Raw genomic sequence first — 26,783 nt, 5'->3', positions numbered from 1 at the left:
TCCCCAGCCCTGCTCCCAATCTAGGTACTTTCTCAGCCAAGTCCCTCTCTCTCCAAGCTATAGAGAATCTCTACTGAAACTTCTGGCTCAAAGCCTTTATAGAGCCAGCTGGGCCCTGATTGGGGCAGGGCCCTCAGCTTCCACCACTTCCCCCAGTCAGCTGGGGTTTTGCTCCCTTCCCCAGCCCTCTACAGGGCTTTTCCAACCCCTTCAGGGCTGGAGCTGGTGCTCACCCCGCTACAGACACCTTGCAACCTTATATGAGGACATGCAATGGCTCAGAGATGACAGTAGCATGTACAATGATGGAAGGAAGACAGTTCTGCATATTGCTAGTCAGGACTAGAGCTGGGCAAATAATGAACTTTTTGATTTGCTGCCAATTCCTAACAATAAAGTGTGTGTTTGTGTGGTTTTAGGTTGAATTGAAAATGATTTTAATTTTTCTTTTTTTTTAGGAAATGGAAGAATACAAGAAATTTCATTTTCAAAATAAAAAAAAAGACTAAAAAATTTCCAAAATTATTGAAATATTTCATTTAATTTTCAAGCATAACACTTTTTAATTATGTTTTGATAAAATTGAAGAAAATTTCACACACATTTATTTTGAATAAAAATTTGAATTGTTTTCTTTCAAAAATGTCTAAACAAAATATTTTGATTTTTTGATTGAAACAATTTGGTGAAATTTACAGGAATTCATGAATATTTTTGGTGTTGTCTGAACTATAATTTTCACAGAAAAAAGTTTTGGTTGAAACATTTTGCCCGCCTCTGAGTAGGACCATAATTTTCTGAAAGATATGTAGTGCCCCCCATGATATAGAAGAGGCAGGACTCAGGTCTAGTCTATACTTAATATTTAAGTTGACATAGCTACAGTGCTTAGAGATGTAAAAAATCCACATCCCTGAGTGACATAAATATGCTGACACAGCTAGGTCAACAGAAGAATGCTTCTGTTACAATCACTTAGAGAGATGGAGTTCCTACAGTGATGGAAAAACCCCTTCCCATCACTGTAGGCGGCATCTACATTATGGGGTTATCCTGGCAGAGCTGCAGTGCTGTATCTATGCTACTATAGTCCCCATAGTAGAGACTGGCCTCAGTTGTAATGAGTATAAAGGGGAGTCTTAACAAATGAACTCACACTAGCTTTGCTCTGGTGAGACTTACCACACTGCAAGACAACATTGGAATTATATGCCGTGTATTTATAGCCATGTTGGTCCCAGGATATTAGAGAGACAAGGTGGGTGAGGTAATATATTTTATTAGACTCACTTCTATTGGTGAGAGAGACACGCTTTCAAGCTACACAGAGTTCTTGGATTAGCTACTGATGAATTGTATCTCAAGATGTTGCATTTCTACTGCACCACTAGCTTGAGCATCAGCATCTCTCAAGATTCAGCTTACCACCATGATAGGCCAGCTAGCTTGAGTTAAAAGCATGATGATTTTTGTGTGTGGACATGAGTCAAGTCAGGGGTAACACTCAAGTTATCTGTGCAGTTGTAACCCTTCTGCCATTCAGAGTTGGCAGCAACAAGGGCCGGGTTCAGTATCTAGGGGTTCCTTTTCAACAATACAACACAAAACTAGTTAGAGCCCCCACCCAATGACCTGGAACAAATACACACCACTCACTGGGTGCCTCTAAGAGGCAATACTTCCCCTCTCACAAGCACAGAGTCTGAGTGTAGCAAAGAAACTTTTAATAAAAGGAGGGAAGTAACTGGGTATTAATTTGGGAAAATGCCACAAACAGGGTTCATAAACATAAACCATGAGCAAAAGACCCACCTTACCCTGCCTAAGTAGGTTGGGCAGCGTCCTTTTCCCTCAGATTCTTAAATTAAGCAACCAAAAATCCCTTTAACATGCCCATCCCTTCTCCGCACCCCAGTCACAGTTCTTGTCCTGGATCAGTGCAGGCCCAGAGTTCAGAGTGCATCTTCAGAGTTCACCTCCCACCCTAGGTGGAGGAAGGGTGTAAGAAGACACCATGCTTGCTCCACTGTCCAGGCATTCACTCACCGCTCCTCATCACCAGCCACCTTGCTGGCTGCTTGCCGGGATGTCTTCAGGTCCCACCCCTTAACAGCTCTTAGGGATCACAGCTGTTAGTAGCAGAGCCTCACTGCTGGTGCACACTGGGTAGCCCCTTACATTAAAGATACTGTCCCAAAGCAGGTCTAATGCTGAGACCTACATATCAATGATTTCAGCTCTGTGGTGTGTAAGAAGATTCTCAATTGAGCCTAAATTATCTTTTTTATTACACAGTGGAGAGAGGAAGTATCAAATGGTGCCTAAAGCCCTTAAGCAGCACCCACACCACCAGGTACAAGTACCTATCCCCACTCTCTCTCCCCTCACTAGGCTTTGGAACCCATGTCCCCTGCCTTGTGAATGCTGTTTCGTTGAGGGTGAATCCCTCAGTCAGGGTATGCCAAGCATAGTTCTGCTGCCTTTGATGCACATATCAAGGATAACAACCCTTTATTACTGCTACCCCAATAACAAGGAGATTGGGGAATCCAACACAAGCCAAAAGTGATCATTTGGACAAGCAATCCCATCCTGCTGAGCACCTAGGCAGAGTGGGTGTGCCAATGCAAATGAGGTCAACTCCTGAAGTGTTCTTCCACAGCTCATCACTAGATGTCAGGGGAGAGCTCATTCAGACACTGTTTACACTGTTTTCAGCCAACCAGGATGACGGCGATTTAGTCTAGTGGTTGGAGCAGGCATCAGGCCTAGTGATTGCAGCAGGCATCAAGAATCAAGGACTAGGATCACAACTGAAGTCAGCAGTCAGAAGCCAAAGTCAAGGGTCAAACCAGAGGTCAGGAACTGGATACCAGAGCCAAGGGTCAAGCCGGAGGCCAGGAACTGGAGCGAGCAGGGTAGCACTCAAGGAGAGGATAATACAGAGGTGAAGCTGGGTGCAAGGCAGAGACAGCAGAAACAAGGTAACACAGGAGCATGCACACTGGTGAGCATGAGCATTGAGCAGCCAGCGAGCTACTGCTGCCAGCTTAAGAGCCGGCCTGCTGCCCCTGCAGCCAATCAGGTGGCATGGTGAATCAGGCAACCTGCTGCAGGCCAGTTGTCATGATGAAACTGCTTGGAGATTAGGTCTGCTGCAGGTCCTGATTCTAGACAATACTCTCCTTTGGAGAGCACCATCTAGGCCCTGGGGTCTGGTTTCTAAGGGTAAATATGGTGAAAGGCACGCAGGAGAGCCGGGGCAGGGAAGTGTTCTGTACATTCCCATGAACGTTTGTGGGGGATGTACCCATTCCAGTCAATTACATATTGCAGTTTCCCTTGGACCCAATGAGAGTCTAGAATCTGCTGAAGCACATGTTCTTCTTGGCTCTCTACCCCAAAGCCAGGTGTCAACTGGAGGGATAGGTCAGCATGCCATTTGTAAGTTTCCCTGGTGACTTCTAATTGCCTCTGGAGTTCTTGGAGAGTTTGCTGGATGTGAGTTGTGAGTTTGGTAGCAGTGGGCATTGATGATTCAGAGGGGATTTCTGGATGAGCACAAAGATAGAAACCATAGTGAGCAAAGAAGGGAGTGTGCTTGGTGGTTTCTATAAGCAAATTCAGCATGAGGGATCAGGGACAGTCAGTAATATTGATGATAGATTTAGGAAGCCATGTAGTTCAAGGGCTTGACTGACTTGCTCTGCCTGCCCATTGGTGCTTGGGTGATAGGCCAGTGAGATTAGGGCATAGATACTCAGACAGCATAGAAATTCTCACCAGAAGTAGGAGATAAATTGGGATCCTCAGTCAGACATTATCCTTCAGGCATGCAGTGGAGATGAAAGATGTTGTTCACAAACAAGCAGGCTGTCTCCTGAGCAGAGGGAGGAGGCACCTGCAATGGAACAAAATACACTATCTTGGTTAAGTGGTTGATCACCACTAGAATGGTAGCATGGCTTTGGGAGGGTGGTAATTCCATGATAATGTCCATGGAAATGATAGTCCACAGCCGAGGTGGAGTGGGTAAGGGCTGGAGGAGATCCAGTGTCCTTGAACGAATGGGGGTCTTGGTCTAGTGCAAAGGTCACAGTACTCTACATAGGATGCAACAGAGGTACATACAACAGGTCATCAAGTTCCTGTTAAAGTCTGGTCCTGGTTGTGGTCTAAGGCTTAATAGGTTTGGATGGCAAGGTGATTGCTAGGTAACAGATTGGACTGAGGATAACAGGTCAGAGGCTACAGTGCCAGAAATGACCTTGGAGGGCTTGAGAATTGTGGACATAGTCTCCTCACCCAGTTTGTAGAACTCATTCTTTTGTGATAATGCATCCGCCTTCCCATTCCTTGTCCCTGGCTCGTAGGTGACCACAAACTTGAATCACATCAAGTGGAAGGACCAGGGTGCCTGTTGCTGGTTCAGGTGCCTGGCTGTTTTAGTTACTGCAGGTTTGTATGATCTATCAGAACTTGGACCAGGAACCTAGCACCCTCTAGAAAATGCCAAATCTGTTTGCTTTTGACACAGCTTATCATGATGTGGAATGTATGAAATGATATCTTCATCAAAGACCATCTCCACGTCTGGCACAAATGGGCCACTTAGGGTGCGATTCCACACCTACTGTAATCATTATGATTGTTTGTTGATTGTATTGCAGCCCTAGTCAGGAAAGTAGGAACCATTGTTCTAGGCCATGTACACATGTCATACAGATAGACCCTGTCCTCATGTGCTTATGATCTTAGCATATAACAAATCAACAAAGGGAGGAGACGGGTAACAGTGGGAATGGTCATATTCAGTATAGTAAGCAGTGGTTACACTAACTGCGGGACCATTGTCAAGAGTTTTGTAGGCATCACATGAGAGGTGAATTTGAAGGAGGACTATGGACAAAGGAGGCTTTGTGGATGTTTATGGGGCATGTCTCCCATGGATAAGGGGCAGAATGGGAGAATGTTGCAGTAGTCAAGATGGAAGATGATAGGGGCCTGAACCGGAGTTTAGCTGTGTGGACTGAAAGAAAAGGTCAGATATTAGCGATGTTGTGTAGAAAGTAGTGGCAAGATTTAGACACAGCTTGGATGACTGGTCTAATCTACAGAGAGGGCTGAGTCGAAGGTAACACCTAGATTGTGGCCTGAATGTTTGGGAAGGAGGTGGTATTGGGGAGGCGGGATGGCTTCTGGGGAAAGATTAAATGGCAAAACTTCTACTAATTTAAGTGGAGAAGGATGAAGTCTGTAGTTGTAGTCGCATCAAAGGGTATGTCTACATTCCAGCTGGGATGGTGCTTCTCAATACCGACGAACAGAAACATGCTAGCTCTGCTCATGCTAACACACTAACAATAGCAGTGTGGCCACACTGGCCCAGGGCGTGGCTTGGGCTAGCTGCCCAAATTTAAGACCGCCTGATTCTATGGGTACACGTTCAAGTGGTTAACCCAAGCCGACGCGGGGACATCATGATGATTAGCTCACTGCTGCTGTCTATGCTGAGCCAATATCTGTCTTGTGGCCAATGGAGGACTTTAGTGTCTCGGACTGTCACCCTGGCACCTTTTATCAACACCAGATTAAAAGATTAAATTCAAAAAGTAATTGTGTCCACTAGACGTGTTTTGCTTCCCAATAAAGTATGTGTCTGCACTCTGCTCTTGGGCTCTGACTGTGTTTGTCCTTTCTTAGTGACAACACATCAGATGTGTTCGGTTTTACAGCTGGTTGGAAGAATTTATTTTGGAGAAGTGTTATAGCTGGTGTTATGCAGCAGAGGAAGCTCGCTTTGAATGGGTGGTGGATGGAGTGGAGGTGCTCTGAATGGGCAGCGGGTAGAATCAGGGCAGCAGGTTGAGGTGAGGGATCAGGGTCTCAGAGATAGGAGGGGGAGCAGGGTAGGTGCTCTGCAAGGGGAGTGATGAGAGCTAGTGAGACTTGGCAGTGGGGAGTGTGTTTCTTACCTGCTCATCAGCTAGGGTTGCCAACTTTCTAATTCCAGAAAAGACCCTTGCCCTGCCCACTGCCCCACCCCTTCCCTGAGACCCTGACCCGCCCCTTCCCAAGGCCCTGCCTCCATTCACTCCGTTCTCCCCTCCCTCCATTGCTTGCTTTCCCCTGTCCTCTCTCATGTACTCATTTTCACTGCTAGATCCTAACAGGCATATTTATAGTTTTGATGGATGTACTATGCTAAGTTCAGGTTTAATTTGTTACAGGATGCTAGAGCTGGCAGCAAAATAGTCAAAAAGGGTAATGTAAAAAAAAATTAAATTTCACAAAGGTTTTCATAATTCTTTCCCTCCCCTCTTCCCATTTTTCGTAACCAGCTCCATCGTTTTTGTTCACTAAAGTTATTGTAATTTTATGTGTCAGATTAGGATCACACATTATCACAACTGCACTGGGTCTATTAAAGGCCCACTCCTGAGCCCAAATACAAATCCATAGAGCACAACCACAGAAATGCACACCTGTCCACATACCCATATAAATAAATCTGTAGAAACTGACTCCCACACCTACATGCAGATACACATATGTATTCATGTGTACACATCTAGCATGCACTAATGCATATACTTCCACACTATTTAATATTACAATTGTTGTTTAGTGTTTAGAGACCCAACTAGGATCAAGGGCTCCAGGGTGGTAGGTGCTGGACATACACATAAAAAGAGAGTCTGCAACAAAGAGTTTATAATGTAGCTAAACAAAGGTGGGGAGAAATGTATGATACGTTGGCCCTTCTTCAATTACTAGTCAACAACATTCACTTTTTAAGAAATAATACATTTCTTTTAGAGTTCCCTTCTCTTTTAAAAACTTATTATGAAATGAATATGCACATATTTTACATCATCAATTTTTTTGTGCGCAAGACAGCAAAATGAATAAAAGTCAAAGAGTTAGGATGCAAATTTTATTCACACAGGTATACACACATGCGGCAATACACACACCTCCCTACACAGAGACACACAGTCTCTTACACACATACAAAGTATGCATGCACACTCTTGCCTACACAGAGACACTTTTTCATACACTTTTCCAGTGCCACAATTTTCATTCCACTTTTGCCTAAATCACCCAGCCAGAAAGGAGGAGGGTGATCTGGAGGGGAAAAGATGGGTGGGGGTGGAGGACAGAGGATGCGGAGGGAAAGAGGGCAAGAACGAGAGCAGGGTGGGGATGAGAGGGAGCAGTGAAGGAGAGAGGAGTGGGTGTGGGAGTATGTGGGGTGGATGGGGATGCAGGGGGAGGCAGAAGGCTACAGGTGCTTGAGGATGTGGGGGGCACAGAAGCGTATAGGGACATAATGGGAGTGTAGCAGTGTATGGAGGTAAATGGGGTGCAGGGCTGTGGGGGGTGAGGGACATGGGGGTGGTGGCTCTGGAAGGTGGAGAGGATGGGTGGGAGAGCGCTATAAGGGGTACAGGGCTGGGACAGGAAGGTGTGGGGGGAAGGACAGGATGGGACAGGGGAGAGATGCAGTGAGGGGGATGGGGGTGCAACCCAATTCCCAGCACTTGGAGATGGGGATGTACATACCTCGAACTCCGGGGTGCTGGTGATGGGGCAACAGACAGACCGCAGTTCACTGCAGGGCACGTGCTACAGCTCGAGCCCAGCCACGTGAAGAGCATGAGAAGAGGACCAGGCAGCAGCAGAAGAGGTGCATGCCATGCGACCCCTCAACAGCTGCCTACTGAACGCTCGCGAGTCATGCTCACGCTAGTTCCTTCACTGCCCTGACCCAGCCAATGGGAGCTGCCCTTGCAGGCAGCGGGCGGGGCAGCACATGGCCCTCCCTGGCCACCCCTAAGACTAAGAGCCGGATATGCCACCGCAAACTGGACAGTCAATGGCCCAGTCAGCAGTGCTGACCAGAGCTGCCAGGAACCCTTTCTGACCGGGTGTTCTGGTCCAAAACCAGATACCTGGTCACTCTATCCTCAGACTGACCCTGGGCACTGCAGGAGCCTCTCCAGCCCCTGTGGATCCCACTCTTGCCTCCACTTCCTCCTCTGGCCCCTCCTCACAAATGCACACAGAATGATGTGCTGGGGGCAGAAACCTAGAAATAAACCCCCAATATTTCCATTGCATGAGTGCTAGCCCCCACTGCTCCTGATTCAGCTGCCAGGCTGAATGTTATACAGGAGGTCAGGCTAAATGATCTAATGGTCCCTTCTGGCCTTAGAATCTATGAACAAAATCTACAATCTGTGAACAGAAAATGGTAATTTTTGTTGTTGGAATGGAAATGTATTGTTACTGTTAATTAATTATATTTTCCAACAAGCCCTATTCAATTTACACAGATATACTCTCCAACCACCAGCCCAACAGACTCAGCCTGGGCTCTAAGTGGCAAGCTGGGCTCTTTCCTCCTCCCACATCATCACAAGTAAACAAGGTTATGAAGGCCAAATTAGGCCTGTGTTGACTCCTCTGCAACCTCATTGCCTTCACTTGATGCCTCTGTAGCTCCTGTTCAGTCTCTTTTTTCCTCAGTGGGTTTGCACTGGGGTCATTGATTGGCATTTGGTAAACAATTCTGTTGATGAGGCCCAAAACGGAAAAGTACCTAGCTTGCACTTTCAGAGCTGTGCTATCTCTGCAGGGCTAACATGTAGAAAAGAGCAGTAAAAACTTATTTTTATCATTCAAGACATGAATTAAGACTCTAAATAGACACGGGGGTTGAAATTCATTGAAATTCATCTCTGTTAGGAAGGTAAGCACAAGGTGTGTATGTACTTCTTCAGTTTCACTAAATCCCTCTTTGAGGACAATAGTGCTTGTGTTGATCCTCTGCAGAGGAGTGAATAACTACCAGGGAACAAAGGTGCCATTTTTACACTCACTCTTCAGAGAAGTACAGGATTATAAGTGAATAGATAATGTCATTCAATCAATTTTACTTTATATATATTTGAAATACCCAGGGCCCAGTACTTACCAAAGACTATAACATATGGGACCAAACCCCAGTTAACCTGCATCTGAAGATCTGCAAATAAATGCTACAGACCTGATATTTGATCAGGAATATTACCACTGAAATTAATGCAGTTCTGCCAATATAAGTGAGAGGAAAATCAGGCCCATTTTTAATACAGGATTGTTTCCAACAATGGCTGAAATGTAGCACTGAGATGATTGTCTCCACTAGTTACTCTTTAAAAGAGAATATTCTGTTTCTGATGTCATTGCAGTCAAAGCAACATACATTTCCTCAGTCACTGCAAGAGTATCTTATCTTATAATTTAACTTTTTTCTATTCATTAATCACTCAACGACTGATCTGAACTTCCATGACTGTATTTATTGTTTGCCTAATAGTTTATGAGGAGAAATGAATGAACTTCATTATTCAGGGGCTGGTCAGCTAAATTACGTTATAGTGTTTGCTCCTTGATGGAATGATGAACATTTTAAACACAGGAGACTATTTGTAAAGAATTAATAATATGACCCCATCAGTAGCAGTGGAGGGAAATCACTATGTTTATTTACAAATCACTTCTTGTATTATGTGACCAGCTTTAATCACAAAACACCTAAAAATGTGATAGGTACACACTCCATACCTGTATATAGTAGCATCACTTCCAGCTCCCAATGACATTTACAATCAGGACCAAGAGACAAAACAACATTTAAAAATTGTACTTCACACTAAACCAAATAAGAAAAAAGACAGCATCAGGCCTATTGTATGAGCAGTTGAAAGATTACAACAAAGTAGATTGTTAGTGGGCCCAGTACAGATGACCTTATTATAGTCAAATGAACAAAACAAAAGGCAGACTTATGAAATATAGTATCAGTGATTACAGATTGGAAGTAGGAACTGAGAAAACATACAGCCCATTGGAAACCCAAGGAGAATGGACTTGTAAACATTATGACAGAAGAGAAATTTAAAACAAGACACTCTTCCTACAAAATACAAAAGGTACAAGAAAGAGACAGAAATAGAAGAAAGCCACTCAAAAAAGAAAAAAATGACCTACTAAGAAAATCACTGTATGTGTCTTGGAGAACTGAAAGACATGGCAGGACATATGGGACAGAATGTGACAGCCTTAGCCACTGAAATAGAAATGGGCAATAATATAAAATGAACACAGTGAGATAGATTCATCCAGTCTAGCCCTTGGATATTCCATGACATTTGTCACAACGTGGGTGAGTTCACATTGCTTTGAGAACTTTAACTTTTATTTAAAAGTGGGTTGAAAAGGGAAACAAGTGTTTGTGATGCCCCACCTCCATTTTTATTTTGTTTTATGTTTTGCTTTTTTATGGTGTCTGATTTTTTTTTAAATCTCTTTGATCTTTACCTTAGAAATACTAGGGATAACCACTTTGGCTTTTCCTGATTTGATGGACCAGAGGACTTGGATTGAAGCTTTCCTGCCCTTTAGTTGTTGAAGAGATGTTAGTGTTAAATTGTTAACAAAGAGATCTTTTTACCAAACCGTTTGTCAGATGTTTGAGTTAAATTTGTGTTAAACAAAAACAGAATCCACCCTTCCCTCCAAAAAAGAGCTTGAAATAAACATTCTGACTACAAATACTTTCCTATCTCTGTTGCTCAGGTTTCCTTTCCTTTCCTGTGATGTTACATCCTACTAGTTAGCCAATCATCTGTAGGGTGTTCCAAGAGAAGATCGGAATTTCTAAAGTAAAAAACTACTATAAAAAAACCCCAAGAAGACTCTAAAAAGAACAACAGCTACAACAAAAAACAAACAACCCCAAAAACAAACCCCTTTCAGCCCTTCCTTATACATTATACAGAAACAAAAACTCAATTTTCTTTTCATTTTCTGGTTGCTCATCATTTTAACAGGGCAATCAACTTGCTCACATTTGGAAGGTGACACCCTCAAATTAGCTATATCACCCATTCACCCTTTAAAATGCTCTCATCAACTTTATATGTAGGTTGAGCAAGACCTGTGCTCTGGGAGAGAATTGAAGACTGGTGCTGGAAGGAGCAATGGGATAGAGAGATAATCATTAGTAGAGATTGGGATAAAGGTGGGTAAGGAGGGCAGAGAGAGAATATCTGAAAAACGGTAAAATCAGAAAAGAAAACATTTTGAAGGAGAAGAATGTTTTAGAGGGAAAAGTTAAAGATCATGTACTTAAAAATTAACATTGAGGGTGGAAGAGATGAAAGAAAAGATACATGAAAATATAGAAGGAAATGTGAAGAATGAGGAGGAAAGGGAAAGAAGTTAGAAAAACACAACCGTAAGGCAAACACTAATTTCTTTTTATAGAAAATTCACTTTATCCAACATCATGTGATAAATGCACCTCCCATTTATCTTGGTGCAACCCCATTAAGTTCAATGATTGAGATCAGAAGTTGGTTCTTTGTCTATGATTTAATGCTGTTTTGACTGTTTCTCACAAAAGCAAATCTGAAACTATTCCTGACTTTGGACAGGAGGGGTACCCCCCAGTCCTGATCCTATTTAGATACAAAAGTTACCTTCGCTTCCTCCTTAGCGTTAACAGTTTGTTAACACAGATTTTAGGGTTGTCAACCCTCCAGGGTTGTCCTGGTGTCTCCAGGAATTAAAGATAATCTATGATTATGTCATGTAATGAAACCTCCAAGAATATGTCCAACCAAAATTGGCAACCCTATTTTTTGCATTTAATTTCTGTGCTTTAAATGCTCACAAACTGTTTCTGATTTCCTTCAAATGTGTTCATTTTTTCCAAGTGTTCACTGAATAATTTGGATAGATAATTTTCAGCTTGTAGGTCATTCATGAATTTTTCACTTTGACTATTCACTATTTCTAGTTTTCAATTGGTCACATATTGCAATTGGTGGGTGGGTGAGATTCTGTGGCCTGCATTGTGCAGGAGGTTGGACTAGATGATCAGAATGCTCCCTTCTGACCGTAGTATCTATGAACCTATGAATCTATGAATATTATTGTTTCTGTTCCATGATTGCATGACTGAAATATTTCATCAGGAGAATGATGAATGATAAATAAGGCACTTTTTAGTGTGAATCTGCAGATAAATAATTATGTTAAAATTCATGAAGCTTTTGGGATTTCCAAGAATTTTTGCAGATACCTAGCAATCTAACTTTAATATTTTGTATATATTGTTTGTGAAACAAAATTTTAATTCCTTGTAACTTGTGTGGTTTTTAAGGCAACAAGTTTTAAAGGAGCCGAAAGGATGTAGGAACCCAACTCTGACTGAAATTCAATTTTTCACTATTATATATATAAGCAGATTTTAATGTCCCATTATCCTCCCTGAGGAGGACAACTCACCATCTTATGGTTTAGTCACTTCTAAGTTTTTCTGCATGCAGAGTCATTTTTTTCCTAGTGAAGAAAGTTTGCTTGTTTACTACATGTCTGATCTGAAAATGAATTAAGCTCAAACCTAAAAAAACAAAAACAAAAAAAAACAATTAAAATTACCTTTGGACTGAGACAAAACATAGGAAGTTTCAGCCTTAGAGGAGAATATTTGAAGCCATCATGATGAAGTGAGAGCAGAGGCTTTACCTAGACTGATTGCGCCCTTTCCCATTTACAGCTGCTGCCATCACAGGACCAGATTGTTCATGACTATTGTATGAGTGGAGGAAGGTGCATGGAGTCTTTCCCTCTTTTACCCACTTATGCAGGTGCCATGCATGTTTGCAGTTATTGCACTCTTTTGAATGCAGCAACTGCTCCCTGATAGTACACCCTAATGGAGAAAACAGGGCAACCACTGAAAAGGAGCACAATGTTACATCCAAAGAACTTTACAACAGGCATGTTTCCCCTGTGCTGCACAACTGACCTCTGAGAGACATTGTGCCTCCTAGAGCTTCCTCTAAGCATGGTAGAATCTGTACCACCTTCAAAGAGAACCAGAGCCTAATAGCAGTATTGTCAAATAAAGCATAAGTTAGGCTCCCAAGTGGCTTAAAAACCATGACGTTTTATAAATAAGAAATTTATTCTGATTCTTTGGGTGCTTGAGCTTTTTTGGGTTCACATTTTCAAGCCCTTCTTTGCAACTATGAGAAAAGAAAACTTTTTTTTAAACGAAAGCTGAAATTCTTGTGTGTTCTCAGGACTCCAGAAGCTAAAGCTTTAAGGAAAACACCAAATTCATGAGACTTAAAATATAATTGCAAGAGATGGCAACACTTTAATGGACACAATGTACTCTGTAGTAAGCTGCAGCTTTCCCCACTCATAGGGAGATTTCCAACAGATGCTCTGTTGCCCCAACTAAATAATAGTGTCCTCAACCTACCATGTACCATGTTATTCCCGCTCCACCCCACACTAGGCTTACCACCTCTGAGATTCAAAAAACTGGGACATTTGGGGTGATCCTGATTCCATAAAACTAGCCCATTGGCAGTGTCTGGAGCACCCTTTTACAGATGTCCCAGAGCAGCTACCTCAAAAAAGGGACAATCCTGGGAAATCCTGGACAGGTGGCTGCCCTACCCCACACAGGGCTATAATAAAAGTACTTGCTTCAATTGAGATGGGAGAAGCAAAGAATGGGAGGAAGCTGGGAAGGGGCCTGGGGTGACATGGCAGGCTTTACATAGCGATAAAGCAGTGGTTCTCAAACTTTTGTATTGGTGACCCCTTTCACACAGCAAGCCTGAGTGGGACAATCCCTTATAAATTAAAACCACATTTTTTATATTTAACACTATTATAAATGTTGGAGGCAAAGTGGGGTTTGGTGGTGGCGACTGACAGATCGTGACCCCCCCATGTAATAACCTCATGACCCCCTGAGGGGTCCCAACCCCCAGTTGGAGAACCCCGCAATAAACGGTTGTGTTTGCTTGTGGAGGTGCATTCTTGTTAGAGAATAACCCAGAGGAGTAGAGGGAGGGAAGGGAATCTGGGGTGTGGAGGGTTTGAATCTTTTTTGTGTTTCTGTGATTTGTCTCCTTTGGAACTATGGTTTTTGTTATTTTGTTCTGAGGTTTTTATTTAATCAATATACACACTGAGAGATGTAGTGTAGCAAGCAGACCCTTCAATGAACTGTGGTTGCCAGGCCAGGATTTAGGGAGACCCTGTGTTAACACTAAGCAATTCCCAGGTTCTGTTAGAAATTCTGGGCCAGAGAGGACCATTGCCTCAAGAGAGAATCCTCCTTATACTCATCATACTCTCAGCCTGACTCTTCTCTTTGGAAATGTGTCTGTGTCTAAGCTCTAACGTGCCCATTCGTGTTATCATACAATACTGAAACCTCACTTGTCTTTTAATCATGTGCCCTAACCTGCTTCTGCTCTACTCTATCCAAGGCAATAGCATGGTTTGGGGACACTGTTAAAACAACAAGAAAAGGAGTACTTGTGGCACCTTAGAGAATAACAAATTTATTTGAGCATAAGCTTTCATGAGCTACAGCTCACTTCATGCATCCGATGAAGTGAGCTGTAGCTCACGAAAACTTATGCTCAAATAAATTTGTTAGTCTCTAAGATGGCACAAGTACTCCTTTTCTTTTTGCGAATACAGACTAACACGGCTGCTACTCTGAAACCTGTTAAAAAAATGGGTCCCAATTACGCTATTGGATGGATGTTTTGAATGTGAGATGGAATATCTGCACAGTTACTGGGTCTCTACCTCCCACCCCGAGAGCAGTGGTTTGCTGGATGACATGTGCTCCACATCAGATGGCATTTGATTCATTTTGGTTTTAGCTTAAGTAAAGTTTAGCTTTCTAAAAGGAATGAATTTTTTTTTCTACTGTGAATGTCAGCTGGTGAGTGCCCCCTGGTTCCCTTTGTTGTCACATATTTCCTCCTGGAGGAGCTTCCTCAGGCTCCTCTATGTGTCACAGCCAGCCATCCCAGGCTTCCATCAGTGCGAAGAGTCTGGGTAACAGGCAAGAGGAAATGCAAATTCTCATTGACTAGAAGAAATTTGATACAATTGGCATTGCTGAAACCTGCTGGGACAATTCACATAATTAAAATATTAAAATCACTAGTTACAACTAGGGTTGCCCCTTCCCCGAGGCCACGCCCCCTGCACTGGCCCTTCCCCAAGACCCTGCCCCCCAGGGCTCACTACATTCCCCCTCCCTTGGTGGCTCGCTCTCCCCCACCCTCACTCACTTTCACTGGGCTGGGGCAGGGGGTTGGGGTGCGTGAGGAGGTGAGGGCTCTAATTGGGGATGCGGCCTCCAGGTTGGGGTCAGAAATGAGGGGTTCAGGGTGCGTGAGGGGGCTTCAGGTTGGGGCAGGGAGTTCGGGTGCCTGAGGAGGTGAGGGCTCTGTCTGGGGGTGCAGGCTCTGTGGTGGGGCCAGAGATGAGGGGTTTGGGATGCAGGAGGGGGCTCCAGGCTGTGAGGTGGGGCAGGGGGTTCAGGGTGTGGGAGGTGGCTCTGGAGTGAAGGGGGGTGAGGGCTCCATCTGGGGCTGCAGGCTCTGGGATGCAGGAGGGGGCCATGGGTTTGGGGGGGCTCAGGGCTGGGGCAGGGGTTTGGAGCTTGGGGCACAGACTTACCTCCAGTGGCTACCGGTCAGCAACTCAACGGGGGGCGCTAAGGCAGGCTTCCTGCCTGTCCTGGCTCCGCACTCTGCCCCGGAAGTGGCCAGCAGGTCTGGATCCTAATCGGAGGCACGGCAGGCTCTCATCCACAGGTTCCCAGCCAATGGGAGTGCGCAGCTGGTGCTTGGGTAGCACCCCTGCCTAGGAGCCAGACCTGTTGGCCCCTTCTGGGGCACAGTGCAGAGCCAGGACAGGTAGAGACTAGCCTGCCTTAGTGCCGCAGCACTGCCAACCAGACTTTTATGTGCCCAGTCCATGGTGCTGACCGGAACCACCAGGGTCCCTTTTCTACCGGGTGTTCTGGTTGAAAACCAGACACCTGGTCACCCTAGTTACAATTGTAGTGCATTGAAAACTGAATTGAAATTGTAAGCTATCACTTTAAATGCTCAGGGTTTTTCCTGGTCCTGCTTGTGGGCTATGGGGCCCCGTAGGGAAGTGTGTAGCTACTTTGTCATTAGGTTTAGTGACTTTTTGGTTTCCCTAGTGAAAAAATAAGGTCAAAGTGACCAGTGACAAATCTAGCGACTTTCACAAATTACAGTGACATTCAGAGAAAGAAGTCACCAATATGTATAATCACAAAATCATTCAGAAGCAGCTCAATACCGTTAATAAAATCCATTCCATGTTCTTCTTACTACATTCTTTTGCACACCAAGTCAATGTCATTATGTCTCAACTGACCATGTCCTTGGAAGGAATCACACTCCAGGGCTTCTTGGGCTAAGATCACTATAATCTGCAGGTGAAGAAAAGTAGTTTCTGGAGGCTAATTAAATACTTTGCTAAAGCCAGATGCACTTTGGAGAGAGCTGCACATTAGCCAGGGTTTGTTTTATCCAGATATGTTCTTTGTGATGCAAAGAAAGAGGGTTAATGAAGTAGGCAGAGTGGGAGAGGCAAGTTAGCCAGTGAGGAGAGCTGCACAGATGGAAGGTGGGGTGGGATGAGACAGGGCCATGTGCCCCAATGGGGCAGGGTCACCATGCCTCCAGGGATGAAGCCCTTACTCCAGGATCAAAGGTGGAGCTAGCTTGATTTCGGCTCCCCTTTACTCCTTCTCCTGGCTTGGCCTGGGGTTAGCTGCCCACCTGTTTTCAGAAATCAAACCCGGGGGTGGTGAAGGGGTCTGGCTAGCAGATTTTTGTTTTTAAATGTACTTTCTTGGCTCCCTGCAGCACCCAGCTCAGGTGAGGCGAATGCCCTCTTCCCCCTGGCTCTGGGCTCTCCCTTTCACTAACCTCTTGACTCAAATCCAGGCTGACAAGAGCTGCAGTGAACAAAGCGCCCTTCCCCATAAGCAGAGGGCTGCAGTTTCCTTCTCAATGAGCAGAGGCACCCTCCTGATGATGACAGTGTACTGTTGTAGTCATTTCTGGTGTGCAACAGAATGTAGTAAGAAGAGCATGGAATGGATTTTATTAACACTATTGAGCTGCTTCTGAATGATTTTGTTACTATACTTGCCTGGGCGCACGTGTGTGTGTGTGTGTGTGTGTGTGTATTAGGGCTGTTGATTAATTGCAGTTAATTCATGTGATTAACTCAAAAATTAACAGTGATTAATGAATCACATTGTTAAACAATAGAATACAAATTGAAATTTATTAAATATTTTTGGATGTTTCCTACATTTTCAAATATATTGATTTCAATCACAACACAGAATGCAAAGTGTACATTTATATTATTATTTTTATTACAAATATTTGCACTGTAAAAAATGATAAACAAAAGAAATAGTATTTTTCAGTTCACCTCATACAAGCACAGAAGTGCAATCTCTTTGTCATGAAAGTGCAACTTAAAAACAAAACAATGTAAAACTTTAGAGCCTCCAAGTCTATTCAGTCCTACTTCTTCAGCCAATCATGAAGAGAAACAAGTTTATTTACATTTATGGGAGATAATGCTGCCCGCTTCTTATTTACAATGTCACCTGAAAGTGAGAACAGGCATTCGCATGACACTTTTTTAGTTGGCCCTGCAAGGTATTTACGTGCCAGATGTGCTAAACATTCGTATGCCCCTTCATGCTTTGGCCACCATTCCAGAGGACATGCTTTTGTATTGATGACTCTCATTAAAAAAATAATGTGTTAATTAAATTTGTGACTGAACTCCTTGGGGAATTGTATGAATTGTATGTCTCCTGCTCTGTTTTATCCTCATTATGCCATATATTTCATGTTATAGCAGTCTCGGATGATGACCCAGCACATGTTGTTCATTTTAAGAATACTTTCACCGCAGGTTTGACAAAACACAAAGAAAGTACCAATGTGAGATTCTAAAGATAGCTACAGCACTCGACCCAAGGTTTAAGAATCTGAAGCGCCTTCCAAAATCTCAGCGAGAGTGGTATGTAGCATGCTTTCAGAAGTCTTAAAAGAGCAACACTCTTATGCGGAAACTACAGAACCTGAACCACCAAAAAAGAAAATCAACCTTCTGCTTGTGGCATCTGATTCAGATGATGAAAATGAACATGTGTCAGTCCACACTGCTTTGGATTGTTATCAAGCAGAACCAGTCATCAGCATGGACGCACGTCCTCTGGAAAGGTGGTTGAAGCATGAAGGGACATATGAATCTTTAACATATCTGACATGTAAATATTTTGTGACGTGGCTACAACAGTGCCATGCCTGTTCTCACTTTCTGGTGACATTGTAAACAAGAAGCGGGCAGCATTATCTCCTGCAAATGTAAACAAACTTGTTTGTCTGAACAACTGGCTGAACAAGAAGTAGGACTGAATGGACTTGTAGGCTTTAAAGTTTTACATTGTTTTATTTTTGAATGAAGTTTTTTGTACATAATACTACATTTGTCAATTCAATTTTCTTGATAAAGAGATTGCACTACAGTACTTGTATGAGGTGAATTGAAAAATAATATTTCTTTTGTTTTTTACAGTGCAAATATTTTCAATAATAATAAGCATAAAGTGAACACAGTATCTTTGTATTGTGCGCTGTAACTGAAATCAATATATTTGAAAAATTAGAGAACATCCAAAAATATGCAAATAAATGGTACTCTATTATTTTTTTAATAGCGTGATTAATCACAATTAATTTTTTACATTGCGTGACTAATCACAATTAATTTTTTTAATTGGTTAACAGCCCTAATATATAATTCTCTGTTGAATTCTCTGGACCTTTTTTTTTAGTGACATTTTTTACTCCTTCTGAGTGCTTAAATAGCTACACCTAGTGACTTCTCAGGGTTTGTCTGGTGACTTCTTGGTATGTGGAGTTGGCAACATTGCACAGAGCCAGTAAGGTGGGGTGAGTTGTGCCTCTCTGCCTTAGGGAGCAGCCTGCTTTGTCTCTTCAGTTATGTGGTTCTTTTGTGTTATCATTCTGAATGTTAAGCAATAAAGTAGTGTTACTTTGCAACCCGCTGGCAAGAGTATTTTATGTGTCTATTTAACTTTGCTGTGTGCATGCCATGAACATAACAACAACCTGTTCCGGAAAGACAGGGTAGGTGAAAAAGGTGAGGAGTGACACTCTATATTAAAGACACCATTACCTGTTTTAAAATATTGATAAGTCAGAGGCACAGTATCTCAAATGCACAGGGATCAATGTGCTAACAAGCAGGGGGTACTTTTGTAAATTATAGATAATTGTCTAACACAAAAGGTATTGCACCCAACATAAGGTAACTATTTTGGGCCTCATTATGATGGATAAAGATTACTCACTGGACTGGATGTTGGTGGTTGCCATGGGGACCAGTGATCATGACCTGATTACATTCAAAATGGGCACTGGTGCAATCACTGCTGGAATACTGTGTACAGTTCTGGTGTCCACAATTCAAAAAGAATGTTGGTAAATTTGAGAGGGTTCAGAGAAGAGCCACAAGAATGATTAAAGGAGTAGAAAACCTGCCTTACAGTGATAGAGTCAAGGAGCTCAATCAAGCAGAGAAAGGTATAACCGGAGTCAATAGTTGGAAGTTGAAGCTAGACAAATTCAGACTGGAAATAAGATGTACATTTTTAATAGTGAGTGTAATTAACCATTGAACAATTTACTAAGGGTTGTGGTGGATCTCCACCACTGACAGTTTTTAAATCAGGATTGGATTTTTTTAAAAAGATCTGCTCTAGGAATTATTCTGGGGAAGTGTAAAGGAGTTCACCCACTGCAGGTGCACCTCCTTTTGTGTACATCTGAGAATGAGCACTTGCCCTGTCCAGCACCCCCTTTTGCTGGTTGCTCAGACTGTGGCCCTTCTCTCTTTGTGATTCAGAATGCTCCATCTTCATGACTCAGCCATCAGTCCAGGTCACTATATAGTCCTCCTCTTCTGAAGTAACAAAGTCCCACCATACACTGTCTTAGACGGTCTTCCATTCCAGATCTCCAGGTCCTGTGCCACTTTCACAGTGGCTGACTGGGGAACCCAGGCCCTCCCTCTACAGTAGGTTCCCACCCTGGAGCCAGCAGCCAAGTTCTGCCAGTTCCATTCCGTGATGCTGTTTCCTTCGGCTTCTTCCTACCCAGCCTTTCTTCCCCTCAACTTCTCTGGGTTGACCCTTCTTTCAGGGCTAGGATCCTAGGACTGATCCTCTCCCCTGGGTTTCCTCCTCACCACCTCTCTGTTCCCAGAGAGTGACTGCAGACTCCCTCTCTGCAGCCCTCTGCTGCTGTCAACTTCCTGCCTTTATACTAACCAGCCTGCTCCTGCCTAGGTGGGCTCCATTAAGCCTGGCTCCCCTTCCAGGTGCAGCCAGGTACCATTATTGGCCTCCTAGGCCCACATTAACCCTGTCAGTACCTGTGTGGCCTACACACCTCATCATAGGAAGTTATGTGGCCTGTGTAACACAGGAGGTCAGACTAAATTATCACAATGGTCCCTTCCGGCCTTAGAATCCATGAACCTGTGAAAAATAGAGGACGGTCCCAATCAATATATATATCTTTCTTGATTGTGATATATATAATTACATTTGCTGCCTTCATGAACAAAACTGATTGTGAGGAAAAATGTAGGCAGAAAAATATGCCTGAAAATTGGGAGCTTTTAAGAAGAGTTTTTTTAGCTCGCCAAAAAGACATTATTCCACAATCAAGGAAGAGGACAACTTTGGCTAAAAGCCCAGGTGGGTTCAGTGGTGAAGTGATGGCAGCATTTAGAAATAAAAGAACAATATATAACAAATGGAAAAAAGGGGAATTAGAAAGCAATCAGTATAAATTAGAAGCTATAAAGTGGAAAAAATGTAGAAGGAAAGATAAAGACATCAGGGAAAAATCCATGGCTGACAGGGCTAAGGATAACAAGATAGAGTTTTTAAAGTACATTAGGAACCAACAAACTCCTAGAAACCATAAAAATAAATCCATTACTATGCAGAGATGGTAAAAATGTTAATAAAGATGCAGAAATGGCAGAAGTGTTCAATAAATATTTCTATTTTGTATTTGAAAAGAAGCAAGATGATGGACTTGTATCACATGGGGATGATGAAGGTCTTTCCAGTCCATTATTAATTACGGGGGATGTTAAACATTTTTAAATCAACAGGCTCAGATAACTTGCAGCCAAAAATCCTAAAAGAGTTGGCTGGTGAGATCTCTGGCCTACTGATGTTCATTTTTAATACAGTTTGGAATATGGGGAAAATTTCAGAAGACTGGTTATGCCAATATTCAAAGAGGGCAAACAAGATGACCCAAATAACTGCAGGTTGGGGAAAATAGTGGGAAAAATTGATACAGGATTCAACTGATAAATTAAAGGACAGGAATATAATTAAGGCCAGTCAACATGGTTTGGTGGAAAATAAGTATTGTTAAACAAACCTCATTTCATTTTTTTATGAAATTGCAAGTTGCGTTGATAAAGGTAACTGCATAGGTGTAATATACTTAGGGCTTGTCTATACAGGGAAAAACCTGGAATATATATTGTACAATAGGTATTGCTGAATAGCTATTCTTCAATAGTTTGCTGTGTGAACACACTTACTCTGCATTAAGAGTGCCTTTGTGTGGTTTAGCTTAATCCACTTTGGAAGTGGATCCACTTTGGCAGTGGATAAACCTAAACCATAAATAGACACTCTTAGTGTGTAATAAGAAGGTCCACACAGAAACTTAGTGTGGAATAGCGATTGCACTTTAAATTCACACCTTAGCTTTATTCTGCATGTAGACAAGCCCTTAGACTTTTATAAGGCATTTGATTTAATTCCACACAACATTTTGATTAAAAAATCAGCACTATACAATATCAACAAAGCACACATTAATTTAATGATTAAGAACTGGCTAACTGACAAATCTCAAAAAGTAGTGGTCAATGGGGAATCATCATCAAATTGGTGTGTATTTTTAGTGGGGTTTCACAGGTACTAGGCCCAATACTTTTCAAAATTTTCATCGATGATCTGGAAGTAAATATAAAATCATTGCGGATAAAATTTGCAGATGACACAATGATTAGCAGAGTGGTAAATAATGATGAGGGCAGGGCAGAGCAATCTGGATCACTTGGTAGACTGGGCCAATTCAAGCAATGTGTGTTTTAATACAGCCAAATGCAAAATTATACATCTAGGAACAAGGAATGCTGGTCATAACTGCAGAATGGGGGACCATATCCTCAAAAGTAGAGACTCTGGAAAGGATTTAGGGATTACAGTGGACAAGTAACTGAACATGAACTTTCAGTAATGCTGTGGAAAAAAAAGACTAATGCAATTCTTGGATATATAAACAGGGAAGTAGTGAGTAGGAGTCGGGAGCAGAGATGGCATGGTATTTACCAGAAGTGCGTTTTACCTGGTAAAATCATGGGGAAAACTAGTTAGTCCCAGTTTAAGGCATTTTCTATTTTAAAAACGGTTTCATTAATGCACACTACATTCCACTTAGTTAGTCCCAGTTTAAGGCATTTTTTATTTTAAAAACGGTTTCATTAATGCACACTACATTCCACTTAGTTTTAGTTACATATTCAAGTTGTGGTGTTATAAAGCAGTCGATTTGTAGATTAATTTAGAGTTGTACAAATAAAATGTAAACCTGCAGTGAGTGTAATACTAATATATATAATTATAATACTGAACATTGGACTGTCTATACATTCTGGTTCGGAATTTTCTCAAGGAAGTTGTACATGTCATGGCTCATTTCAGTTTTCAGTATTATATAAACAGAAGTCAAAAACATTTGATTATATGAAAATGACAATAATGCAGAGTTGAAGCATTAAGCAATCAGAAGCATGCAGAGTTGCAAACGACTAGTCCAGGTCCACTTGGCCATGCAGCATCCTGTAGCAGAAGACCAACTTTGAGGTAGTGGATAGACCGCACCTATTCCTCAGTTTTGAATGAATGTATTCAAAGTTTGAAAAGTTTCATTCTGTGCTTGCTGAACTTGCTGGCCACTGATGCCGTTATTTTTCACAGTTTAACCCAGGTTTAAGCTAGTATGTACCCTGTCCTAAACTAGTTTTTCCCTGGAAATTGCCAATCCTGGTAGAGAGGTGGTTTTACCTCTGTACATGGCATTGGTGAGATAAGTACTTGAATACCATATCCAGTTCTGGTGTCCACATTTTTTAAAATGATGTTGGAGAATTGGAAAGGCTGCGGAGAAGAGCCACAAATTTGAGAACTGGAGAAAATGCCTTACAGTGAGAGATTTATCAATGAGAGAGCTTATCAAAAAGAAGACTGAGTGGTGATTTGATTATGGTGGATAAGTAACCTTCACATGGGAGAAAATGCTGGGTACTGAAGGGCTCTTTCATCTAGAGAAAGACAGAACAAGAACTGGAAGTTGAAGCCAGATAAACTCAAATTAGAAATAAGGCACAAAATTGTAACAGTGAGGGTGATTAACCACTGGAATAAACTACCAGTGGTGGATTTTCCATCCCATATCAGTGCTGAATACCTGTCTAGAAGATATGCTTTAATCAAATACAAGTTATTGGGCTCAATACAGGGATCCGTGGATGAAACTGAATAGTCTGTTCTATACAGAGGTCAGTCTAAATGATCTAAAGGCCTGTTATGGCTTTAAGCTTTATGAATCTATGACACACACTCCTTCCTTTGCTGAACTCTCATGTAAAACCCCTTATAGCACAGTTTAAAGTGATGGAAGCAAGAAATCCTGACTGGATGTTGTGTCCCTGCAGGGAATGAGGTGATTGCAGTGGACTGGAAGGGATTGAAAGATGTGGACCAGATCAATATGGACAGCACCAGCTCATTGCATGGCAGCAGCATCCACCGACCCTCCACTGAGGTGAGTGCCCATCCTATGCTCAGGGGGAGAAGACTAGAAAGTCTCAACCCCACTGAATACATATAAAGCGTCTGGGGTCACCAACCTCAGCTGGGAAAGGCACAAAAGTCTTACTTGCACTAAAGACTTTGGGGCATCAATTTTCAGAAGTATCAGGGGGTAGCCATGTTAGTCTGTATCCACAAAAACAACAAGGAGTCCTGTGGCACCTTAAAGACTAACAGATTTATTTGGGCATAAGCTTTCGTGGGTAGAAGAAGTGGGTTTTTTACCCATGAAATCTTATGCCCAAATAAATCTGTTAGTCTTTAAGGTGCCACCGGACTCCTTGTTAATTTTCAGAAGTGAAAGCTTTCATTTTCAGTTCCTAGAGTAGAACATTAAATCTAGCTCAGGGTGAGTCTGAAAACCATTTCAGTCTGAATTGCTTGAGTGCTGGCTTAGATGGGAGGCCCTGGCATAGAACAGATCTACACTGTTGTGGGGAAACAAATGCAGTGGAAAAATTAACCATGCATTGTGCTTGGATCAGAACCAAGCCTGAGACCCACTTTATTTAAGTATGCACATATAGAGAGAGTCAGCTGGAGCTGCTCTGCCGTGAACAGAAAATACAGGAGCTTATATAGCTGAAAACCACAACCTGTTAAGCACATTTTCTTCAACAGCATTTTACTTATTTGGCATATAGTGCAAGCTTCAATGGTAGCTTTGCCTTATTTGCAAAAAAGCAAAACAAGTTTTACGTGTTATTGACAGGTGCTTTCTTTGTGGTTAACGGTCTTTTCTAACTTCAAGCAGTTGCGGTTACATTTTTAAGCTGAGCTGTTGCTATCTGCCTCTTAATAGAATTTTCCTCACCCTCTTCTTTTGTTTTATACACACAGTTAGCTTGACCAAAGTTTTAGGCCGATTAGTTTAGGCCCATTAGATTTTTCTTCCACATTCCCCCCTTTGGTGCCATTTTTTTTTTGGCACCACTAATTGGGCCTAAACTTCCATAGCCATGAGCCTGTTAATTTCCTCCTTTTAGTTCTCATGTTCTTTTGCCCAAGCAGTGTCATACATTTCATTTAAAATCATTAGTGCCACCTGCTTCCTTGCACCGAGGCTGCCAGGTTTAGGGCTGGACAGGCAATGGTAAATACATCTTTTATAACAACAATAACACAATCCTACGCTAAACAGCAGTAAAAGCATCAATATTCCCATGGTGATAATATGATGTGGTTGGGATTGTCGAATAGCTTTAGTTTCAAAACACAATACATCAGTTTTGGTACACAAAGTAGACATTCTATAGGCAGTATAAAAGGCATTTTTTTTTCAGCTTGATATATATTTTGGAGCACATGCATTTGTCCTGTAATTTGGAAATTTTCTGAACCTTAGGTAAAATTGAAAGCAAATTTTGGAATCGGTCAGGTACTAAAGAAGTCCAGTTAAAGGGTATCTGGAACATGAGGGCTAATTGTAGAGTTTTATCTGCAGGCCAATAAATGATATGATTGCCTGCGGCTGTGGTGAGATTAAAATGTACGTCATTCAAGGTGATGGTCTCAACATGCACACAGCTATTATTAGCTTGGAAAAGTAAGCATCCTGTCAGGGTAATTCTGTGTCCCATACCCTCCCAACAAATGTTGTCACAAACAGTGACAACGTCTCCTGGTTTTAGTTTACGTACACACTAAAGTTGAGGGGGTTCTAACGGCCAAAGTGTCCATTGGCTTCCAACCCCTAGCCAAATGTCGGGTATTACTCTAGGAGCACTGACTACGAATCGGTTGGGCAGACCAGGTAGTTTAAGTTCCCAAATGTCTTGGTGAATTATCCAATACCACATGCATCCTCCTCACAGACCCAGCAGGATTTGGTAGGTGGGAGCCCATACCCCTTCGATTGGCCCGTAGGCTTGGAAGGAGCACTGTGAATGTCTCCACTCAGAAAATCTCCAAGTATGTCTCCACGGCCACAGATTAGGTGGAACTCCTGAGGTATTTGTAAGGGCAGTAGGCCATGCCTGATGTGCAAGATCCCTTTGAATGGCCATAAACTGGTCATTCAGAAAATCCTGAACCTCCGAACAAGCCAGATCCCACTGCAATACCTTTCCAGCGTTGGTGATACCCAGTACCATTTCTGTTAACAGCTTTTGGGTCATAGAACTAAGGGTGAAGATAACGTGTAATTCACCAACACCAGCCTGAACCTGAGCTAGCTGTGCTCCAGTAATAAGGCCCATGGCTTTTTCCAACTGTCCCAATTTTTCCTCATGTTGCTGACCTTTATAGATATTCAAGATTGCAGCTACGCTATTTGCCCCACCCCATAGGTCTCCAGCTAAGTCCCTCCTTTTTCTAGCGGAAATCCAGGTCCATTGGTGTGCCAATCGAATGGCACTTCTTTTGAACAATTAGGATATATAAAGGTAATCTGAAAACTAGATAAGGGTAGTGTAAATTTTACAGTCCCTAATGTAGCATTAATTACAGTCCATTGAAACTCCAACCCATCTCTTTTTGATGAAGAATTATACCACATTTGATGGCTGAACACTTGTATATACTTTTGAGAGGCCTCAACATCAATATCACAGGACAGGGTGTACTGCAATATGGTGCAGTTTAAATTATTAGTTATTGGGACATTTTCAATACAGGTAATTTTTTCAGCAGAGGAGCAAACTTTTGGGGTATTTGTTTGATTATTTACTAGTTGGGTAACCAAATAACAAGAAGGGCCTTTTTGATTTATCAGGCTACAAACTCCGGGAATGGCCATCAGATCTGTCCTGCCATGGGCCCCATCAATTTCAATTTTTGACTTTTGGGGCTCAGTGGTGATGATATCATATATTTCTATTTCCGCCACCCC

The 26,783-nt window shown here is 42.4% G+C and overlaps 1 protein-coding gene across 5 annotated transcripts in view; it reads left to right on the top strand.

The window, feature by feature from the left end:
• The window catches only part of FAM131B (family with sequence similarity 131 member B), a 76,211-nt gene that overhangs the window by 13,881 nt on the left and 35,547 nt on the right, over positions 1 to 26,783 (top strand). For 3 of the 5 annotated variants that reach the window (XM_038388008.2, XM_038388007.2, XM_038388006.2), the window contains exon 2: positions 23,797 to 23,906. In XM_038388008.2, the coding sequence (XP_038243936.1) occupies positions 23,797 to 23,906 (110 nt within the window). Of the gene's footprint in view, positions 1 to 8,639; positions 8,759 to 23,796; positions 23,907 to 26,783 lie in introns of those variants that run through there. The other 2 variants (XM_043513326.1, XM_038388009.2) reach the window with 2 other exon arrangements.

Source organism: Dermochelys coriacea, chromosome 1 (genome assembly GCF_009764565.3).
Source record: "Dermochelys coriacea isolate rDerCor1 chromosome 1, rDerCor1.pri.v4, whole genome shotgun sequence".
In the NCBI taxonomy this organism is placed as follows: Eukaryota; Metazoa; Chordata; order Testudines; family Dermochelyidae; genus Dermochelys; species Dermochelys coriacea.
Note: the sequence above shows the minus strand (reverse complement) of the source record. Positions and strands in the feature narration are given on the sequence as shown.